The sequence below is a fragment of the Balaenoptera acutorostrata genome, chromosome 3 (genome assembly GCF_949987535.1).
Source record: "Balaenoptera acutorostrata chromosome 3, mBalAcu1.1, whole genome shotgun sequence".
In the NCBI taxonomy this organism is placed as follows: domain Eukaryota; kingdom Metazoa; phylum Chordata; class Mammalia; order Artiodactyla; family Balaenopteridae; genus Balaenoptera; species Balaenoptera acutorostrata.
The window spans coordinates 78,384,160-78,402,699 of NC_080066.1; the positions used below are offsets into that span (position 1 = coordinate 78,384,160).

The 18,540-nt window shown below is 44.4% G+C and overlaps 1 protein-coding gene across 2 annotated transcripts in view; it reads right to left on the minus strand.

Annotated features, from left to right (window-relative positions):
• Positions 1–18,540, minus strand: part of LIPC (lipase C, hepatic type) — a 174,770-nt gene that overhangs the window by 23,350 nt on the left and 132,880 nt on the right. For both annotated transcript variants that reach the window (XM_007165943.2, XM_057544382.1), the window contains 3 exons: positions 5,238–5,425; positions 1,399–1,581; positions 721–838 (listed from right to left, as the gene is read on the minus strand). In XM_007165943.2, the coding sequence (XP_007166005.1) occupies positions 721–838; positions 1,399–1,581; positions 5,238–5,425 (489 nt within the window). The remainder of the gene's footprint in view (positions 1–720; positions 839–1,398; positions 1,582–5,237; positions 5,426–18,540) is intronic.

Here is an 18,540-nt window from a genome sequence, read left to right on the forward strand (position 1 = left end):
GAGAGCTCTGGGGACACTACACTGAGAAGGGCCTTGTCTGGGCCTCCTGAGTTTTACCCTATAGGAATCAGTGGGCCTCAGGGACTTGGCTGATGAGGCGTGTTCTTCTGACTGTGACTCTGGGGCAGCAGGGGGCTGTGAGGTTTGTGTCAGGGCAGCCTGGTAGGAAAGGCCTTCTTGTGTGTCTTCAGCTCTTCCTGGGTATCTAGGGGCCTTTCCAAGGTGGCATAGAGCTTGGGGTGAGGTTTGTGGTGCAGAGATCCCTCCCTCAATCCAAACGGGCCCCAGAGTAGGACCCACGTGTTTCACAAAAGTGAAAACTGAGGTACAAACATGGCTGTTACAGCAAATTTAGGGCTGTCATTCTTTAACTCACGTCGGGCTTTTAAAAGTATAGGTTGAAAAATAAACTCTTTCCTGCTACAAAAGTGTACACAAAATCTCCTTTTTAGGACCTATTTGGCAAGACTGTGAGAGACCTTTGTTTGAGGAAAGGCAATAGGAAGTGAGGCTGTGATTTGCTCTAAATTCTCTTGGAACAGCAGTCTATGACAGCGGTCATGTTTGAAATAAATAGTGCTATAAGTCCTCCTGTGAACTCTAATACAGCTTGAAGGAAGCTGGGGGTGGGTTAATTATGAGACCGTTGGAAAAGCAGGTCCTTGCTCCACGCCCCCGTGCAGCTGTGAAGATTATAGCTGTTAGTTATCAGGTGGTTACCTGTAATTCTCCCAATCTTGTGCTTTCCGCTCATGTAACTGCCAGCGAATCCTGAGACGTGTGCACCCAGGCTGTACCCAATTAGATGAACATTGCTTGGAGAAAAGTGAACAGATTCCTGGAAGACAGCAGTGAGATGGTTTCAGGAGGGGAGAGAGCTGCCTGGATAAAAGCCTTCTGTGGGTGCAGCCTGTTCTAGGCTCCCTCTGTTCTTTGTGCCTGATCACAAGTAAGGTGCTTAACTCCTACTCAGGACCCCAACTGGTCTCTCACCTTGCTGACTCTGTCCTGTTTCCTTTCAGGCTCAGCTACCTGGGTCCCTGCCTGGTGATGCTGCCTCCTGTCTGCCCATTTTTACCTGGATGTTAATGCCTTGCAGGAGTGATCTCATTCATGTGTGTGGGAGTTTGATAGCTAATAGCGTGTGTTTAGATCCCTTAGCACATCCAAAGAGGTGAGCATAAAAGGAACAGTGGATGGAGTAGTGGGGGCAGATGATTCTATAAAATAGGGCTTTAAGGGAGGCATTTGAGAGACCGCTGGGGGTCTGGTCTCTGTCCCATGCCTTCCCATTCCTGTGAGCTTAGCAGAAGTAGTTCTCCCGTCTGGGTTGCTCTAGGAGACCAGCTTAGAGGAAGGGAGAGGACAGGAGAGAAGGGAGGTCAGGGCAGGTCTCACCTCCAGCCACTGGAGAAGGGCCGCGATCTCCTGGCCGACGAGGCGGGTGTTGCGGACAGCAATGGAATAGTGGGTGTGGGCCAGGGTGACCCATTCTGCCAGCCCCACGTTGACTGGTTGGGCCAGCTGAGACTTCAGCGCTGCCACCATCTGCCAGATCCAGTTTTCCAGCGAGGCTTCCATCTGAGGGTGGAACCACAGGGTCATCAGCTTCCCAGGGAGGGAGGGGGGAGTGCTGTGCTAGCTCCCTCTATCTGCCTGCTCACCTCTTTCCTTCTCCAACTCTGGGCTCATGCTGGGTCCTTCTCTCCAAGAGAAAGGGCTTAACCTGGGGCTTCTCAACCTCAGCACCATTGACATTTGGGGCCAGATATTTCTTGGCCGTGGGAGCTGTCCTGTGCACGGTAGGATGTTTAGCCGCATCCTTGCCTCCATCCAAGAGAGGCCAGCAGCACCCCTCTCCACCCCCTCCCCAAGCTGTGAAGACCAAAAATGTCTCTGGACTTTCCAAATGTCCCCCGGGGGGCTACCCCCAGCCCTCCCTGTGCTGCTGGACCTCTGGGTCACACCCACTGTGTGCTGCTTGCCTTAGAGGGGGTAGGACTGTGAGCTGGAACACAGTAGGAACTCAGTAACAATTGAGTTGACTCATTATGGAGAACTGTTCTGTGTATGTTCCTCGTATGAGAGCCAATTTGCAGGGCACTCCTGAAGGGTTCACAGCGCAAAGATGTTTGTGCTGTGTCTGGAAGGATAAGTAGGAGTTCTCACGGAAGAATCCAGGTGGGCAGGTGAGTGTGGCGGCGGTGGGTGAGGGTATCTAGGGCACTCCAGGCAGAGGAAGAGCATGTGCAGAGGTGCAGAACCATAGAAGGGCAGTGCGGTCTGTCTGGGGAGAGGAGAAAAGTCGGGTGTAATTGAAGACGAGAGCACAGAGGTGAAGCTGGACAGCAGTACTGATGGTTTGGCTTGTGAGTCTGGGGTAAGATGCATTCATTTAATAAATGTCTTTCTACCCAGTACCTTCTATGTGGATGTAACACCTTGGGTTCAAATCCAGACTCTCCTAGTTACTAGCTGAGTGACCTTGGGCAAGTTATTTAACTTTTCAGTGCCCCAGTTTCCTTGTCTGGAAAATGGGGATAATAATAGTGTCCTCCTTCCAGGATTGCTGTGAAGATGAGATAAGTTAATAGATGTAAAGCATTTAGCACCTGGAACATAGTGAGGACTCAGTAAATGTTAGTTATTGCAGCTGCTGCTGTTGTCATTATTATTATTATTATTACCAGCAATAGTAGATATATTCCAATCTGCACAAGATTTTGAAAACAAAGAACTCATTCTAGTAAAAGGATCCTTGTAAGAGGACCCTGCTATCTTCATGTCTGTAAACAAGATATGAAGTCAGCCATTACTTCAGCTAACAAATATTTTTGGAGCACCTAATATATAATGGATCCTGTCTGGCGGGAGATGAGGGAAGGGATACTCTAGGCAGAAGTCACAGCCTGAGCCAAGAGGAGAGAAGTCATGTGGAAGGAGCTACAAGCAGAGGTAAGGGGGAGGCAGGGAGAGTGGCAGTGGAGGCAGGGAGAGCTGGCCCTGCTGTTTGTAAGGCTCTCAGCTCAGGTCCCTACCTCAAGTCAGGTACCAAGTCCCCAGCTCTGTTCTCCCCAAAGCTCTGCTCTGGATGCATTCCCTCCTTCCCAATTTCTTTTCTCTTTTTCTCTTGTAAGGGAAGGTCCCTTTGGCTAAAGCAGCTGAAGAGATGGAATGTTCTTCCCTTACAATGACTGGCCTTCTAATAATCCATCCTTACCCCCTCCGCTCCCATGGGAAAGCTTTCCATGTCTGATCTTTTTTTTTGGCTGTGCCATTCAGCTTGTGGGATATTAGTTCCCTGACCAAGGCTTGAACCCGGGCAACCACAGTGAAAGCGCCGAATCCTAACCACTGGACCACCAGAGAACTCCCTCCATGTCTGATCTTTAGTTTCCTTTAAGATAGGTTTCATCTCAGGGTTCTACCCTCTGCCTCCAATTCCATGATTTTTTTTTTTTTTAAAGAAACAGGGATGGAGCTCCTAGCTTAGCTAGAGAGAGCTGCAGTGAGGAGATTGCTGTGTGAGGCCTGCTGTGTGATGGGGATACTGCCAAACCCATCCTTGACAAAGGCTTGATGTAATGGAGTCTTTGACAGTGTGGGCTTTGGAGCATGAGGGTTCTAGTTTTGGAGTTCTGTCTACTGAGGGCTGTGTGACTGTGGTAGCTGCTTGACCTCTCTGAGCTGCAGTTTCCTCATTTGAGAGATGAGACTAACTCAAGTGGCCGTGTAGGGAGGAGGGACGATTAAATGAGCTGATGTCTGATGTAAATGGCTTAGCTCCTATAGGGCCTCATCTGTGTTAGGTCTTTTCTCTAGGGGCAGGAAAGCCCCTACCACCTTCACTGCCAACCCTGTGCTGTGGTGGAACACCCCCCACCCCCGCCCTTCCATAGGGTGGGGCTCCTTTAAATCCTAGGAGGAAGCTGCTGGCAGGCTACAGGAGCCTCTGTGCTTTTCTGGGATGGCAAACCCACCTTGTGGCTATACCCACATGGCGTCATGTGGTTCCCATTACCCCATGAGGCCAGGCATGGGGTCTGTTTTGTTCATGTGGAGGGTATGAGTGAATACATGTTGAAAAGAGTGGTGGTGGGCCGATGGGCTCATTTTGCTCTCTAAGCTAGGATAGACGGGGGTTGCAGAGTATTTTTCAATTAGATGGTAGGGAAAGGGTTTCAAGTCATGAAATAGATCCCAGATTTCTGGAGGTTTCACAGTGTGAACCAAGCTTCAAATCGTGGGTGGCCTAGAAACCAGTAAGGCAGAATTTCTTCTTGGAAACTTTTGTTTGATTTCAATCATTGCCCACAATATTCTTTTCCCCCTTCTTCCACAGTAATAGAATTTTAGCATCACTAAAAAGCTACACTTTCTCTAAGAGGCTACATATCTTAACCACCTTTCCCTCTAGGTATGGGCAAATGGATGTAATTGGAAGCATTTCACAGATCCTTCTGGGAAGCTGTCCTAAGAAAACACACTTATATACCAAAAGCCATTGAATTGTACAGTTTAAATGGATGAATATTATGGTATAATGCTAATTATACCTCAATATAGTTGTTTTTTAAAAACCCTGCTTTTTTACTTTTTTGTGTTTACATTTTACTACCTTGTGCTACCTGGGATGCAGATGTGATAGCTAGTGCTCTAGCTGCCATCTTGGACCATACTCTAAGGATAGCAGAATAGTGAGCAGGGAATAAGCTGGGTCCTTGAGGACTTCAGTGACCAAAGCTGTTTATTCAGTTTTGGATTACATATACTGGACTGTTGTATGAAATGGAAAAAAACTTCTGTTTTATTTGAACTACTGCCAATTTGGATTTCTGTTATTTGCAGCTGAATTTAACCCTTACAAATATAATATTTTATTGGGAGACTATGTCTTCTGGCTTCCTACCTCCTCTTGGGAAACATGCAGATTCATCTTCATGAACTGCAATCTCTTATGTGCCCTTATGTGCTGTGTGACCTTTTTGAGCCACATTTTATTATCTGAAATGTGGAGATAATTATACTTTCTCTGCCCTGCTTACTCATGAAATTGAGATAATCAGTAAGATAATGTGTGGGGAAGTACTTGGAAAATTAGAATGTACTTTAAAAGTATTATGCATGAAGTTGTTATCACCAGCTCCCTATCTTTTTATTACAATTGAACACACTAGGGAGGGAAACAAAAGAAAATGTAAAAGTACAGAGAAAAAAGGCATGTCAGCATTTCCTACCAACCACCCGTGGACTATCATCACCAGAGGCAGAGAGGAGTTGAAGCCGCACTGCTGTAACGTGTCTGAGTGATTGAGCCGAATCTGACAGCCCTTATCGGTTTCTTCTTTAAAGAGCAGAAATCTGGTTCTTGTCTCCTGTGATGTTTCCTTTGTTTCAATGGCTCGAGATCTCCTTCCAAATGACTCTGGAAGATAAAATTGGAGACAGTATTTAACCTGGCACCTGTTCCACCTCTGCCAGCTCTGGGACAACCCAAAAGTTTCTAAGAGCACTAGGCAGTGGGGTTACTGCAAGGTGCTAGAGGTAGGCATGGGCTGTGGCTTTGGGGAACCCCAAAGAGCGTTTTATTTCCAGCAGAATGGCCATTTCTTTCCTGGGAGATGATGGAGGGTGATCTAGGAGGACCCCACACAGAGGTGGAGAGGACCAGATCCTCCACCCTGCCATCCCAGTGACTATAGGATCAGCCAGTCAGACACTAGAGTAACTCCAGGACAGTGGGAATATGGGAGAGGCAATTGGGACTGAGGTTCAGAGAGGATAAGTATTTCGCCCAAAATCGTGATGCCAATAAGTGGTAGGATTTGGACCCTGTCTCTCTGACTCCAATTCCCTACATCCCTACTCTAGGGAGACAGCACATGGAGCATCTTAGTTTGATGACACTTTGCATTCTCTCCTGTGGCTCAACCTGTTCTCACATGTAGTCTTGCATTAACCAGGTAGGACTGGGGTGGGGAGGATCACAGAGGGAGTGGTGGATTCTGCCTGATGAGGAGTGGCATTCAGGGAAAGTGATGCTCATGCTGGCCCTGAGGGATCAATGAGGGCTTGTGTGTATGTGTGAGTGGGTGGAAGGAGTAGGGCTTTCCGAGCTGAGGGAACAGCTGAGTAAGGGCTCAGAGGCGGGGGACCTTGTGGGTGGAAGGAAGCCGAAGGCTGGGAAGCCAGAGTGTGGGGGGCCCCTGGATGCTGAGGAGTCTGGACTTTATGCTCTAGATGATAAGATGCTGCTAAAGAGTTTTCAGCAGAAAAGGATAAATGAATTTCCACCCGGAATCTTTCATAGACTGTGCGAGGGTGGGGTAGGGAGAAAAAGATTGTTTTTATGATTACGCCTTCCGTTCTTTTCCTGAAAGGCTATCTAGCTTCTCTTTGTGGGGAGCCTCACCCTGACTCTGAGACACTTTGTGGAGGATGGGCAGTCACCCAACTCTTTGAGGCAGCCCAACAGCTGTCAAGACCATGATGCCAGTCAGAGATACAGCTGGGTGGAGCCTGAGGGAGGTGCCATGTTCCCCAGGTGTGGCGTCCCGAGATGGGTGACATCTTTTCTGCTAAGATTAGGAATCAGACCAAGAGCTGGGGGAGGATGCTCTCACAGCCTGTTCCAGCCGAGGGTGGGCTCCCCAGTGGCTGAGGGGCAGACACAAGGCCATACCAGCATTTTTGATCAGTGAACTCAATTCAGCCCAGTTACTAAGAAACCCTGATCATTCTTTCTGAGCATAAAGTCATTCAGGCTTCTCAGACAATAAGCCTTGGGCTTTTGATTTCAGGGGACAGCAGGACAGAGAGATGATGGAACTACAAAGTGCAAGGGGAGGTATTAATGAAACCAATTTTCCTACCCAAAGGTTATTAATTTGAAAGGTTATTAATTCCCAGCAGAGGGCAATGATTTTTCACTATGATGACAGAATGAAATGTATCATATTTTATTAAAAGGAGATGAGAATGAGAATCTGAGTAACTTCTCTGAGATAAGAAAATTTCTGCCGCCCAGTTTGACTTTCCCAAGCTTAGAGACTATCTGAGCTTGTCCTCATTCCTGAAAGCATAATCCCAGATCGTCCTCCCCATCTTATTGCATGCACTGCCCACCTGGTCTCTAAGTCAGAAACCTGGATGTCATCTTACACTGTTTTAGCAGCCATCCAATCAGTCCAAAGCTTCAGGTTCCCAAATATCCCTAGAATCCAGTGCCCTAGCTCAGGTGCACACTGTTTCTTGCTTGGTTTATTGCCACAGCTTCCTAACTGGTCTCTCTCTGTTCAATCTCACCACCCTCCCTCACACTGCTGCTCAAAGAATCTTTCTAGAACAGAAATGACTATTATACCCGTTAGTATCTTTAAGCTTCTTGGTATTGCAGCCAAGTCCATCACCTGAATGACGATCCCTCATCCCTCAAATCATCCCCTCTCTACGCTCTCCTGCTACCCCAAACTGCCACTAGTTCCCCCCATTGCCATTTCACATCCCTGCATCTTTGCACTCTCGCTTCCCTCTCTGCTGCTCCCCTCTGGTCCATTTGTTAAAATGGAACTCAGACATCACCCCCTCCAGGAAGCTGTCTCCTCTAACCAGAGGTAATTACTTCCTCTTGCTGCCAGCACCGTATTGGACCCCTGATCCTAAGGTAATTTATTTGTTTGGATGCGTGGTGTTTCCTCCACCAGGCTGTGAACTCACGGAGGACAGAGCTGAGGATGCTTAATAAGTGATTAGTGCGTGATGTGGTATTCTGTGGGGTCCAGGTCTCAGATCAAAGGCTATCATTTGATTTGTCAGCCCTTTATGAATTGGAGCTCAAGGTAACTAATTTTCTTTTATTCAGTGACCGAATAGCTATATCTTCCTTCATTTCAGGATAGCTGACTTGAATGCTAAAAAGACTATATGAAAATAAAATGGGGATAGATATAATACCCATCTTGTGAAGTCATTACAAGGATTAAATAAGATGGTATTTGTAAAGAGCACGGAACAATGCCTGGCACATAATTAGACCCACATAAATGTGTGTTGTTAAAATAAGTACAGATTGGAGCATCCAGCATCTTGCATTTTTGATCTGTGAAATTCTTTCTTTCTGTGAAAATTTATCCCAGTTACCCTGGATTTAGCTGGGAGAATCAGCTCTGGCCCCAGTGCCTGGGGCCTCAAGTCTGTTCAGGAGAGTCCTAGGGAAAAAGAGTTGTCAGATGGAAAGGCTCACAAACACCTGGACTGACCCGAGCTCTCCCTTTTCTTCCTCGGAGCTTGGTTTTCTTTTAGCATATGTGTGAGTGAGGAGGTTGTGTATATTAATTCATTCATTTACTTCCTCAACAAATACTTATTAAGCATATATTATTATATTATGCCCTGAGCCCTGACTAGGTAGCAGTTGGAGGCAAATAGAGCCTGACATCTGTGTTTCAGGAGTCCCCAGTCCAGTGGGAAAGAAAGCATGAAAGTCAGCCATCACATGAGGTTGCTGTGAATACTGCTGTGGAGTGACATCCTGAGTAGGGGCTTTAGGGAAGATGCCAAGAGAAGATAAGGCATCAGTTGAGTCTGGAAGGATGAAAGATTCTTTAGGTGCTCATATCTAGGAGAAATTTTTGAAGAAAGTGGGGCTCTGGTGCCTAAAAATATAAGATTTGGTGGAGGACCTGAGCACTGAAGGGCTGCTGTGGGGAAGAGGGCCTAGGATTCTTTTGCGGAGCTCCAGGAGATAGAAACAGAGTCAAAAGGTGGGCATGACATGGAAGGAAAATTTTGACTTTAAGTGGTTCTTGAAAATTCATAGTTGAAGAAATTGGGACAAAGAGAAAATAAAGGTGGCAAAACAACAAAGACAGAAATGTTAATAGATTAGCAACCTAAACTGCACACTCTATGATCATATAAGGTTGCAGAAGATGGGCCACAGATTTTGTTTTGAGCTTCCTATTGGCCAAATCAAAGAGGGAAACAGGAGCAGTTATAGAATTCATGCTGTCCAGTTGCTCATACTTTTCTGGTCCTGAAGCCTGAGATGGTTTTCCTGTGGGTTATTGTAGAAAGAGGCCATTGCATGAGGCAGGGGCCATTGTCTTGAATACTATTCCTATGAAATATACAGTAGCAAGTTTTATGTGGTTGACTCAGAGTGCAATGCAGTCCTCAATGGAAGCAGCACCCATAGCACCAAACAGCGTTTACGTCAGAGTGAGTCTCTGTAAGACTCTTCGCTGTAATCCAGCAGCAGTCCTATGACTGAAGGAGGCAAGGGCTACTTTAGGTCACATTTGGGGTGGAAGGAGTAGTCCCCAAGTGTCTGAGCCTCCATGGGAGCAGAGTTTGATTGACTCCTTCACGGAACACATAGAATACTGGAGCATCCTCAGGCAAGCCACAGCTTCAAGGATGCACTACTGTGACTCACACCCAAAAGTATACCAAAATCTCTTTCCTAGGCTTTAGACCTGCCCATAACAGGCTCTTGACAGGGCTTCTCTACCTGGGGATGCTTTTGACACTGCAAACCCAGTGAGGCCAAAGTGAATTTTTTTTCTTTCCTCCCAACCTTCTTCTTCCTTTCTTTCTACATTTCCTATTGTGGTTTGTGACACCGTCATTTGTCCATGCTGTTGCTCAAGCTAGAAAGCTTAAGAGCTGTCCTGGAATACCCTCTCTGTCCCCTTGGTAACCCACTAGGGTCACCAAATTCTGAGGACACAGTCTCAGGGTTATCTTCTCTGCCCACTGCCACTGACTTAGTCTGGGAACTCACAGTTGTTTTCGTATTAGTTGTGATATGGTAATAGACTCGTAACTGTTTTTTATTTTGTCTATATATAGAATTAATACATGTTCATTGTAGATATACAATCTGAAAAATGCTGAAATGAATAAAGAATCTCACTACTCAGAAAAACACACAAGTAATATTTGGAGTATTTCCTTCCAGTCTATTCTTATGGATATATTTGTTTCATAGATGTTTGTTTGGGGTGTCTATAATTGAGATCATATTATGTGAATGGTTTTATATCCCTCTTTACCTGTCATGATAATTTTCTTACAGCATTAGAAATCCTTTAAAAACATGCTTTTGAAAAGTGGAATAGGGCTTCCCTGGTGGTGCAAAGGTTGAGAATCCACCTGCCAATGCAGGGGACACGGGTTCGAGCCCTGGTCCGGGAAGATCCCACATGCCATGGAGCAACTAAGCCCGTGCACCACAACTACTGAGGCTGCGCTCTAGAGCCTGTGAGCCACAACTACTGAAGCCCGTGTGCCTAGAGCTGGTGCTCTGCAACAAGAGAAGCCACTGCAATGAGAAGCCCGTGCACCGCAACGAAAAGTAGCCCTCGCTCGCCACAACTAGACAAAAGCCCGCAGCAACGAAGACCCAATGCAGCCAAAAATAAATAAGTAAATAAATAAATGTATTAAAAAAAAAAAGAAAAGTGACATAGTTTGTTTCATTATTGTTGGACATTCAGGTTGTTTCCTGTTTTCTTTTTTTTTCCTATTACTAGCAATGCTCTGATGACCATCTTTATAAATAAATCTTTGTCTGAATCTATGAGTGCTTTTTTAGTAAAGATTCCCCAAAGTAGAATCATTCGCTTCTTAGGGGTGATCTTGTTTATATCTCTTTATATATGCATATATATCCAAATTGATATTCAGCACTTTTAAAGCTAATATTATTTGAGTGCTTTCTCTGTGCCAGGCACTTTTCTAGCAGTCTTATTTGTATGAACTTATTTAAACCTCACAATTCGTGAGGAAGCGGTTAGTAAATCCAATTATTTCATTATGAGTGAGGAAATTTGTCCTAATTTTATCGGATAGGAGCTTTTCCTTCTTCAGGCATGTCTTCTGAAATCGTCATTTTTCTCATGTCTTTAGAAGAGCTAAAGACACACCAATGATAAGAATCTGGAAATAAGGCTGTGATTTTGAGAGGGAGAATATCAACTAAGGTAGGCAGTCAAAGCCTTCAGAGGGAGTCAGCCCTTATAACCTGGAAAGCAAGCTGATGGGCTGGAGAGGCTTGGGGTTGCCCTCTGCATGACAGCAACTTCCTGGGACAGCAAAACTTCCTCAGAATTAGTCAGAAGGAAAAGCTGGGTGCAGCCATTACATTTCTAATATTAGATTCCTTGCAGCAAGTGATTTCTGTATTCCTAAGTCAGCCACCAGGTTTGAGGGTTCCTAAAATTTCATACAAGAATAAATTATTTCATTTTCTTTTGGGTAAGGACATCATAAGGTGGATGACTGCAGGCGACTGAACTGGCTTAGAGGAGAACCAAGGATTCTCCAGTAAAAGGCCCCGAGAGGAGTCAGGACCTGTCTTCTGCCTGTGATGCCTGGGCTGGGTGCTTTTGCTCAGTTCCATGTTTGTCAAGCGCCACCCGTGTATTAGCTTGTGCTGAGGACACAAGTGCATGACAGGAGCCACAGGTATTAATATGCCTCCTGCCACAGAGCTGTTTGTGAAATTTCTTCACATTCTTATTTTTTTCTTTAAAGATTTATTATTTATTTATTATTATTATTTTTAAAATTTATTTTTGGCTGCATTGGGTCTTAGTTGCAGCACGCGGGATCTTCGTTGAGGCACGCAGGATCTTTCGTTGCTGCATGCCGGCTTCTCTCTAGGTGTGGCGCGTGGGTTCCAGAGCACGTGGGCTCTAGTTGAAGTGCTCGAGCTCAGTAGTTGTGGCACGTGGGCTTAACTGCCCTGCAGCATGTGGGATCTTAGTTCCCTGACCAGGGATTGAACCCGCGTCCCCTGCATCACAAGGCGGATTCTTTGCCACTGGACCACCAGGGAAGTCCCACATTCTTATTTAAATTGCTAACTCTGTGTGTGTGTATGTGTGATTTCACTTTGTTAACACACTGAAAATATTCCCAGACCCAGGACTAGTGGCAGGGGTCCTCTGGAAGACCATAACTTCATGATTACCCTGAACATCCTCTGGGCCACGTCCTCTGCTTAGGATGGAACAAACCTATGAGATAAATGTAGCCAGAGCTCTGTCCCTGGCTGCTGTGGTCAGGCCTATGATTTGTACATGGGCAACACGGACTAGAATTTCTAGAACTACAGCAGGATGGAAAAACTTGAATAAGAATTTAGTCCCGGGCTTCCCTGGTGGTGCAGTGGTTGAGAGTCTGCCTGCCAATGCAGGAGACACGGGTTCGAGCCCTGGTCTGGGAAGATCCCACATGCCACGGAGCGACTAAGCCCGTGAGCCACAATTGCTGAGCCTGCGCGTCTGGAGCCTGTGCTCTGCAATGGGAGGGGCCGCGATAGTGAGAGGCCCGCGCACCGCGATGAAGAGTGGCCCCCACTTGCCGCAACTGGAGAAAGCCCTCGCACAGAAATGAAGACCCAACACAGCCATAAATAAAAATAAAATAAAATTAAAAAAAAAAAATTAAAAAAAAAAGAATTTAGTCCCTACTGGGTCTTCACAGATTTAGCTCTTAGCTGTTGCTGATTTTTGGTGATAAGCAGATTCTACCAAAGGCCGGGTGAGCAATGCTTCTCCCACTCCTGCCATCTTGAATTTTGCCCTGACCTGAACATCCCACCCTCCCATTTACTTATTATCCTAAAAATATTTCTATGCCTGGATTTCTCAGTTTGGACAATAGAGTTACTAATCTTTGTGACATTCTCCAGCTCTTGTGACACCCCAGCATCACTGCACTGTAATATTGAACCCAAATGACCCAAGGCATAAACTGCTCCTATGAGGTGATTTATATGGCTGTAGTAACTTTTCAGGTCATTAGAATATTATTTTATTTTATTTTTTAAAATTTATTTTTTATTGAAATATAGTTGAATTACAATGTGTTAATTACTGCTGTACAACAAAGTGACTTAGTTATACATATATATATATACATTCTTTTTCATATTCTTTTCCATTATGGTTTATCACAGGATATTGAATATAGTTCCCTGTAGAGTATTGTTTTGAACTCAGCAGAAATTCCTGTTTGCCTTGAATGAATTTATTTTATAGCTGTTCTTTAAAAAACTTTGGGGTCTAGAATTGCTGAAGTAATTTATTACCTTTAGGAGGTTGCCATCTTCCCATTCTCTTTTGCATTCCTGTTTCACCTGTTCTTTTTGTTTGTTTATTTTTGCTTTCTTCTTTTCACCATTTTGTTGTCATATAAGGTGATGAGATAAGAGATGGAAGGAAAGCCGTTTTCAGAAATCTGATTTATTCTGTTTTCTTTGTCTCTTTTGGCCTGATTTTGCTGGCCATCCTGTAGCCTTAGACTACAGCTTCTCCTTTTGTGGATTCCAGTAAAGAAAGTAAATAGAGGCTGTGTTTTCTTGCTGGAAAGTTTTTTTTTTTTCCTCCAAAATTTCTTCTTAGGCTGTATTCCCCTGGCTAAGTCAGAATTTCTTTTTTCTTTCAAGAAATCTGATTATGAAAAAGTATGCCATTCAGAAGAGCTTTCCATTTGTACTGGAATCCTCTGGGGATATGGGGGCTTACTTCCCTAAAGTGGTTCCAAGGTCTTGGGCATATTCCACTCTGGATCAGTTCAAGGTAGGGTAACCAATTGTCCTGCCAAGCCAGGATGAGTTGGCCACCTTAATTTGTTTAAGGGCAATTGAGTGAATAAATGAAAAGAGAAAAGATGATAAAAATGCAGAGGTACAATGTACCTTCCTGCCTAGTCTTTGTGTGGTCCCCTGCCCTGACATGCTCTGCTGTCTTCCCCATTTGCCTAGCTAACATCACTCTTTCTCCAAATGTAAACTCAATCTTCATTTCCTCAGGGGAAATGTCCTGACTTGGTCACATCTCCCTATTATTTGTTCTTTTAGGTGTTTTCGTAGTTGTAATTTTCTATTTGAATAGTCATTACACAAATATCTATCTCCCCAGTTTGGTGGTAAGCTCCATGAAAGCAGGATCTAGGTCTGGTTTTACTCACACTGAAACTTTTGTCAGTAGAGCAAGGATTGTCAAATGTAGTGGTTAGGCCCCCAGACCAGGAGCCATGTGGCTTGGGTTTGAGGTCCATTTCCAATACTTACTACTTTTGCGACCTTGGGCAAATTACTTGATGAGATACCACTTCTCCTCTCCCCCTCTAAAATGGTTAAAATTTAAAAGACTGACAACACCTAGTGCTGGTGAGGATGTGGAGCAACAAGAACGATTCATTTATTGCTGGTGGGATTGCAAAATACTGTAGCCACTTTGGAAAACCACTTGGCAGTTCCTTATACAGGTAAATACACATGTACCATAAGACTCAGCAATTCCAAACCTAGGAGTTTACTCAATAGAAATTAAAACAAATGTCGACGCAAAGATGCAAATGTTCACAGAAGCTTTATTCATAATAGCCACAAACTAGCAACAACCCATACCTATCAACAAATAAATGGATAAACTAATTGTGATATATCCATGGAATATACTTAGCAATACTACTTAGGAATACTATATAATAATACTCAGGAATACTACTTAGCAACAAAAAGGAACACATTTCTGATACATACAGCAGCGTAGATGAATCTCAAATGCATTACACTAAGTGAAAGAGGCCCAGCTTAAAAGCTTGCATACTGTGTGATTCTATTTATATGACATTCTGGAAAAGGCAAAACTATAGTGACAGAGAGCAGATCAGTGGTTTCCTGGGGCCTGGGGATGGAAAAGGCAAAGGGAAACTTTTGGAGGGGTTGAAGTATTTTATATCTTGATGGTGGTAGTGGTTCCCTAGGTGTACATTTAAAAAATTGTTCAGAAAATGAGCTACAGCCAGGCAATACTGTTGTTTCTCCAGAGGACCCAGGGTCTGGGCCTGGGCACAGCAGGCTGCATGGCAGTCTTTCTGCATCAGTTGCTTATGCAGGGCTGGGCTGGCCTGAGAGGACAAGATGTTTCTGAGTCCTCTGAGGTCAGTTGGCAGGGAGAGCTCCAGCCCTGACTTTGAACCAAATTATTGGATCAGTCTGGGATGAGCCCAGCCCTCCAGGACCTCAGGGAGACCTGGCATACCTGCAAAGTCCTTCCAGGTTCCTTTGGGGCAGGGATGACTAGAGGCACCTAGGGGTCCATACTTGGGAACCCAAATCATCTGGTCAGAGAGGGTTAGAGAGGAAAGGGACTGGGAGACCACGTGATACAGCATTTACTGCCTGCTTTTAATTCTCTTTCTGTGCATCTCAAGCAACCTCATTTATTGAGGAGTTTCTCATTTTCCTTTTCTTATTTAGTAAGGATATAGATAACACCATCAATCTACTATTCCAGTTCTCTGGAGAGAATCAGTGTTACCACACCAAATAGGCAGAATTACAGTGAAAAGCAAAGAAATGACATTGTGTGGTACAATCTCCCTTTGTTTGAAAATAGTTTGGTGATGCCATTCTCCCACCCCAACCATTATTCCATAAGCACCAGGGACCTCTTATCGGTAATAATGATCTAGTCCAACTTCCTTATTTTACAGATGAAACTGGGACCCAGAGAGGCCAACAGACCTGTCCCAAACCATGCATCTAGTTAATGGCAGAATCAAAAGAACTCAGCTCTCCTAGCATCCAAGCCAGCATCTTCCTACGCTGCTGGAGGACAGGAGTCCCAACCCACGTTCCTGCAATGTTTTGGGACTCTGTTCCTGTCACTGGGGTAAAGCTCAGAGGACTCACATTCTGTGTCTTATAAAGACTGATCCCATCAAGTAAGGCCCCTGGTTGTCACATAGGAAACACATCTTGAGTCCCAGAAGACAGCTGCTGGGGCATCCTCTTGTCTATGGGAAATGCCCCCAAACAACAGAGGTGACCAGAGTAATAAAACCACAAGTCCCACGACCCCCTCTTGGAAGAGACCCAAGATGAGACCCCATCCTGTAGGTGGCTTGTTACTGCACAGGGAGACATAGTGCTGTAGAGAGTTTAGCAGCCTGTGCTCTGGACTCAGATTACCTAGCTTGAATCCCAGCTCTGCTACTTACTAGCTGTGTAGCCTTGGGTTAGTTACTTAACCTCTCTGTACCTCACTTATAAAATGGGACTAGCAGTAGTTAGTCCTATTTTACGGAAGTAATCTTATAGTCCTAATCTTACCTTTAGGATTATTATGAGTTATAGGTTAAAATATATAGTTTTAAAACAACTTGAAGGAAAGATATATGGACTTCCTCTTAGTAACCCTTAGTGATGATGCATGGTCTGTTCTTAGTCACAAGACCACTTAATCAAAGGAAGGAATAGATTCAGTTTGGAACATTTATATTTATTTATTGACAAAGGGGATGGCTCATTTTTGGGGAGGGGTGTTCTTCAAAGGTAGAAGTGTCAGCAGTTCCACTAGGCCATATTTCAACATAAATAAAATCAGCAGGCTACACTTGATAAAGTGAATGGCTTTAACCATTATGGATTAGCCTTAACCTACTGTCCTGGAACCCTAGTGCTGAGAAAAATCTTTGAGAGCGCTCTAGACATAGAAAGCTCATAATGTGTGAATCTCAGTGGTGTGTGTGGAAGCCGGCTCAGGAGAGCCAGTTGTGTGCATTTCTTCTCAACTCTCCATGTTCAGTAATTTAATGTTGGTAGTTTGAAATTGGCCATATAGGAGTATTTACACCATGGAAATTGGCTAAATATCAAGTTGTTTGTTTGTTTTGAAAGAGCATGAGTTAAAAAACAAGCTCACCACTGAGGGAGATCTTAGTCCACAAAACTCAAGTGAGTGACAAGTAGCACATTTCTTTATTTTCTTTTATCAGCTTAAATGGGGCATTGAGTCCCCATCCTGCACAGTTTTGGTGGAGTTCTTTTTTCCCAACTTTGTGCAAAGATCTCTCTGTACTGGTTATTTTATTTTATTTAAAAAAATTTTTTAAATTATTTTTTATTTTATTTTTCTTTATTTATTTATTTATGGCTGTGTTGGGTCTTCGTTTCTGTGCGAGGGCTTTCTCTAGTTGCGGCAAGCGGGGGCCACTCTTCATCGCGGTGCACGGGCCCCTCACTATCGCGGCCTCTCTTGTTGTGGAGCACAGGCTCCAGACGCGCAGGCTCAGTAGTTGTGGCTCACGGGCCCAGTTGCCCTGCGGCATGTGGGATCTTCCCAGACCAGGGCTCGAACCCGTGTCCCCTGCATTGGCAGGCAGATTCTCAACCACTGTGCCACCAGGGAAGCCCCCTGTACTGGTTATTTTCTATATCAGGTCCACCTGCTAAGAAGCTCAGTCCCACTTTACACAGTCCTCAGAAATTCCACTCTTTGGGGTTGTACTTAAGGGGTGGGAAGCCCTCTGAGGCAGGAGGGCACCACACCACCTCCTCCCTTAGGAGTGTCATGGAAACTCTGGCTGGGTTCTTGCTACTTTGGGACACACCAGCCTCTATCCTCTCCCAGTCAGGGAGTTAAGCATCCTCTCTCTTTCTCATCTCCTTTTGGGGATACCTAGAATTATCTTTTTGATGAATTTAGGCTTTTACAAAAGATAGGAACATATGTTAGATTCAAGTGGCTTCTGCTTCTGAGTCCTGAAAATACCTCTAAACTAAGGAATGGTGGTGGTGGGAAAATAAATTCAAAATAATATCTCAATAAATTATTCTGGTATTTAAAGATGAGGAAGCTGAGACTCAGAGAGGCAAACTCACTTATCTAAGTTCACACAGCTAGTTTAGAACAAAGAGGAGATTTGAATACTGGGCTTCTTTGAATACTTGGGCTTATCCTCCCAAGATAACACTTCTTTTTTGTGGAGACCCAGGTGGTCTCTACTAGACTGGCTCTGCTTCTGTCCACTACTGATGGTTATAACGGTGCTCAACATTTGCTGGGTGTTTGCTATGTGCCTGACACTCTGCTAAGCCTTGTGCATACTTTATCTTCTTTTGAGCCTGCTCAGGTGTGCAGTGCTTCATCTCTCCTCTTATTCTCAGCTCCACAGGAAGAGCAGACCCAGGATGGCTTTTCCAAACAGACCTTGAGCCAGTAGCTTAAGTGGGAAAAGAGAACAGAAATCCTTCTTGTCTAATTTGGCTTCCCAATGGCACAGCTATGGTGCTCTGTTCACTTGCTTCTTCACTTATTTACTCATTCATTCTCTCTACCAACACTTCCTGAGTACCAACTCCATGCCAGGCATTTTCCCACAAATGAAACTTGCCTTCAGCTAAATTGTTTCTGGAGCACGTATTGAGTTTTCTTCCCTATTCTTTAAAAAATGTATTTGTTGCACAAAGTGGAGTAACAGCAAAAAACAAGTTTTAAAAAATAGACTCACATTCTCATCACCCTAATGGATTGACTTTTTATTTTCCTGTGCTTCTATTCTGTATCCAGAAGCAAATATATTTTTCATGTAACTGTGCAGATATAACTGCTTTTTGCTTTTTTAAATTTCACATTATGTAATAAACATCTTTCCATATCCCTGCAGTGTTCATCCTCATCATTTTTAAAGGCTAAGTAATATTCCACTGAGGGAATGCTTTGGAATTTATGTATCCAT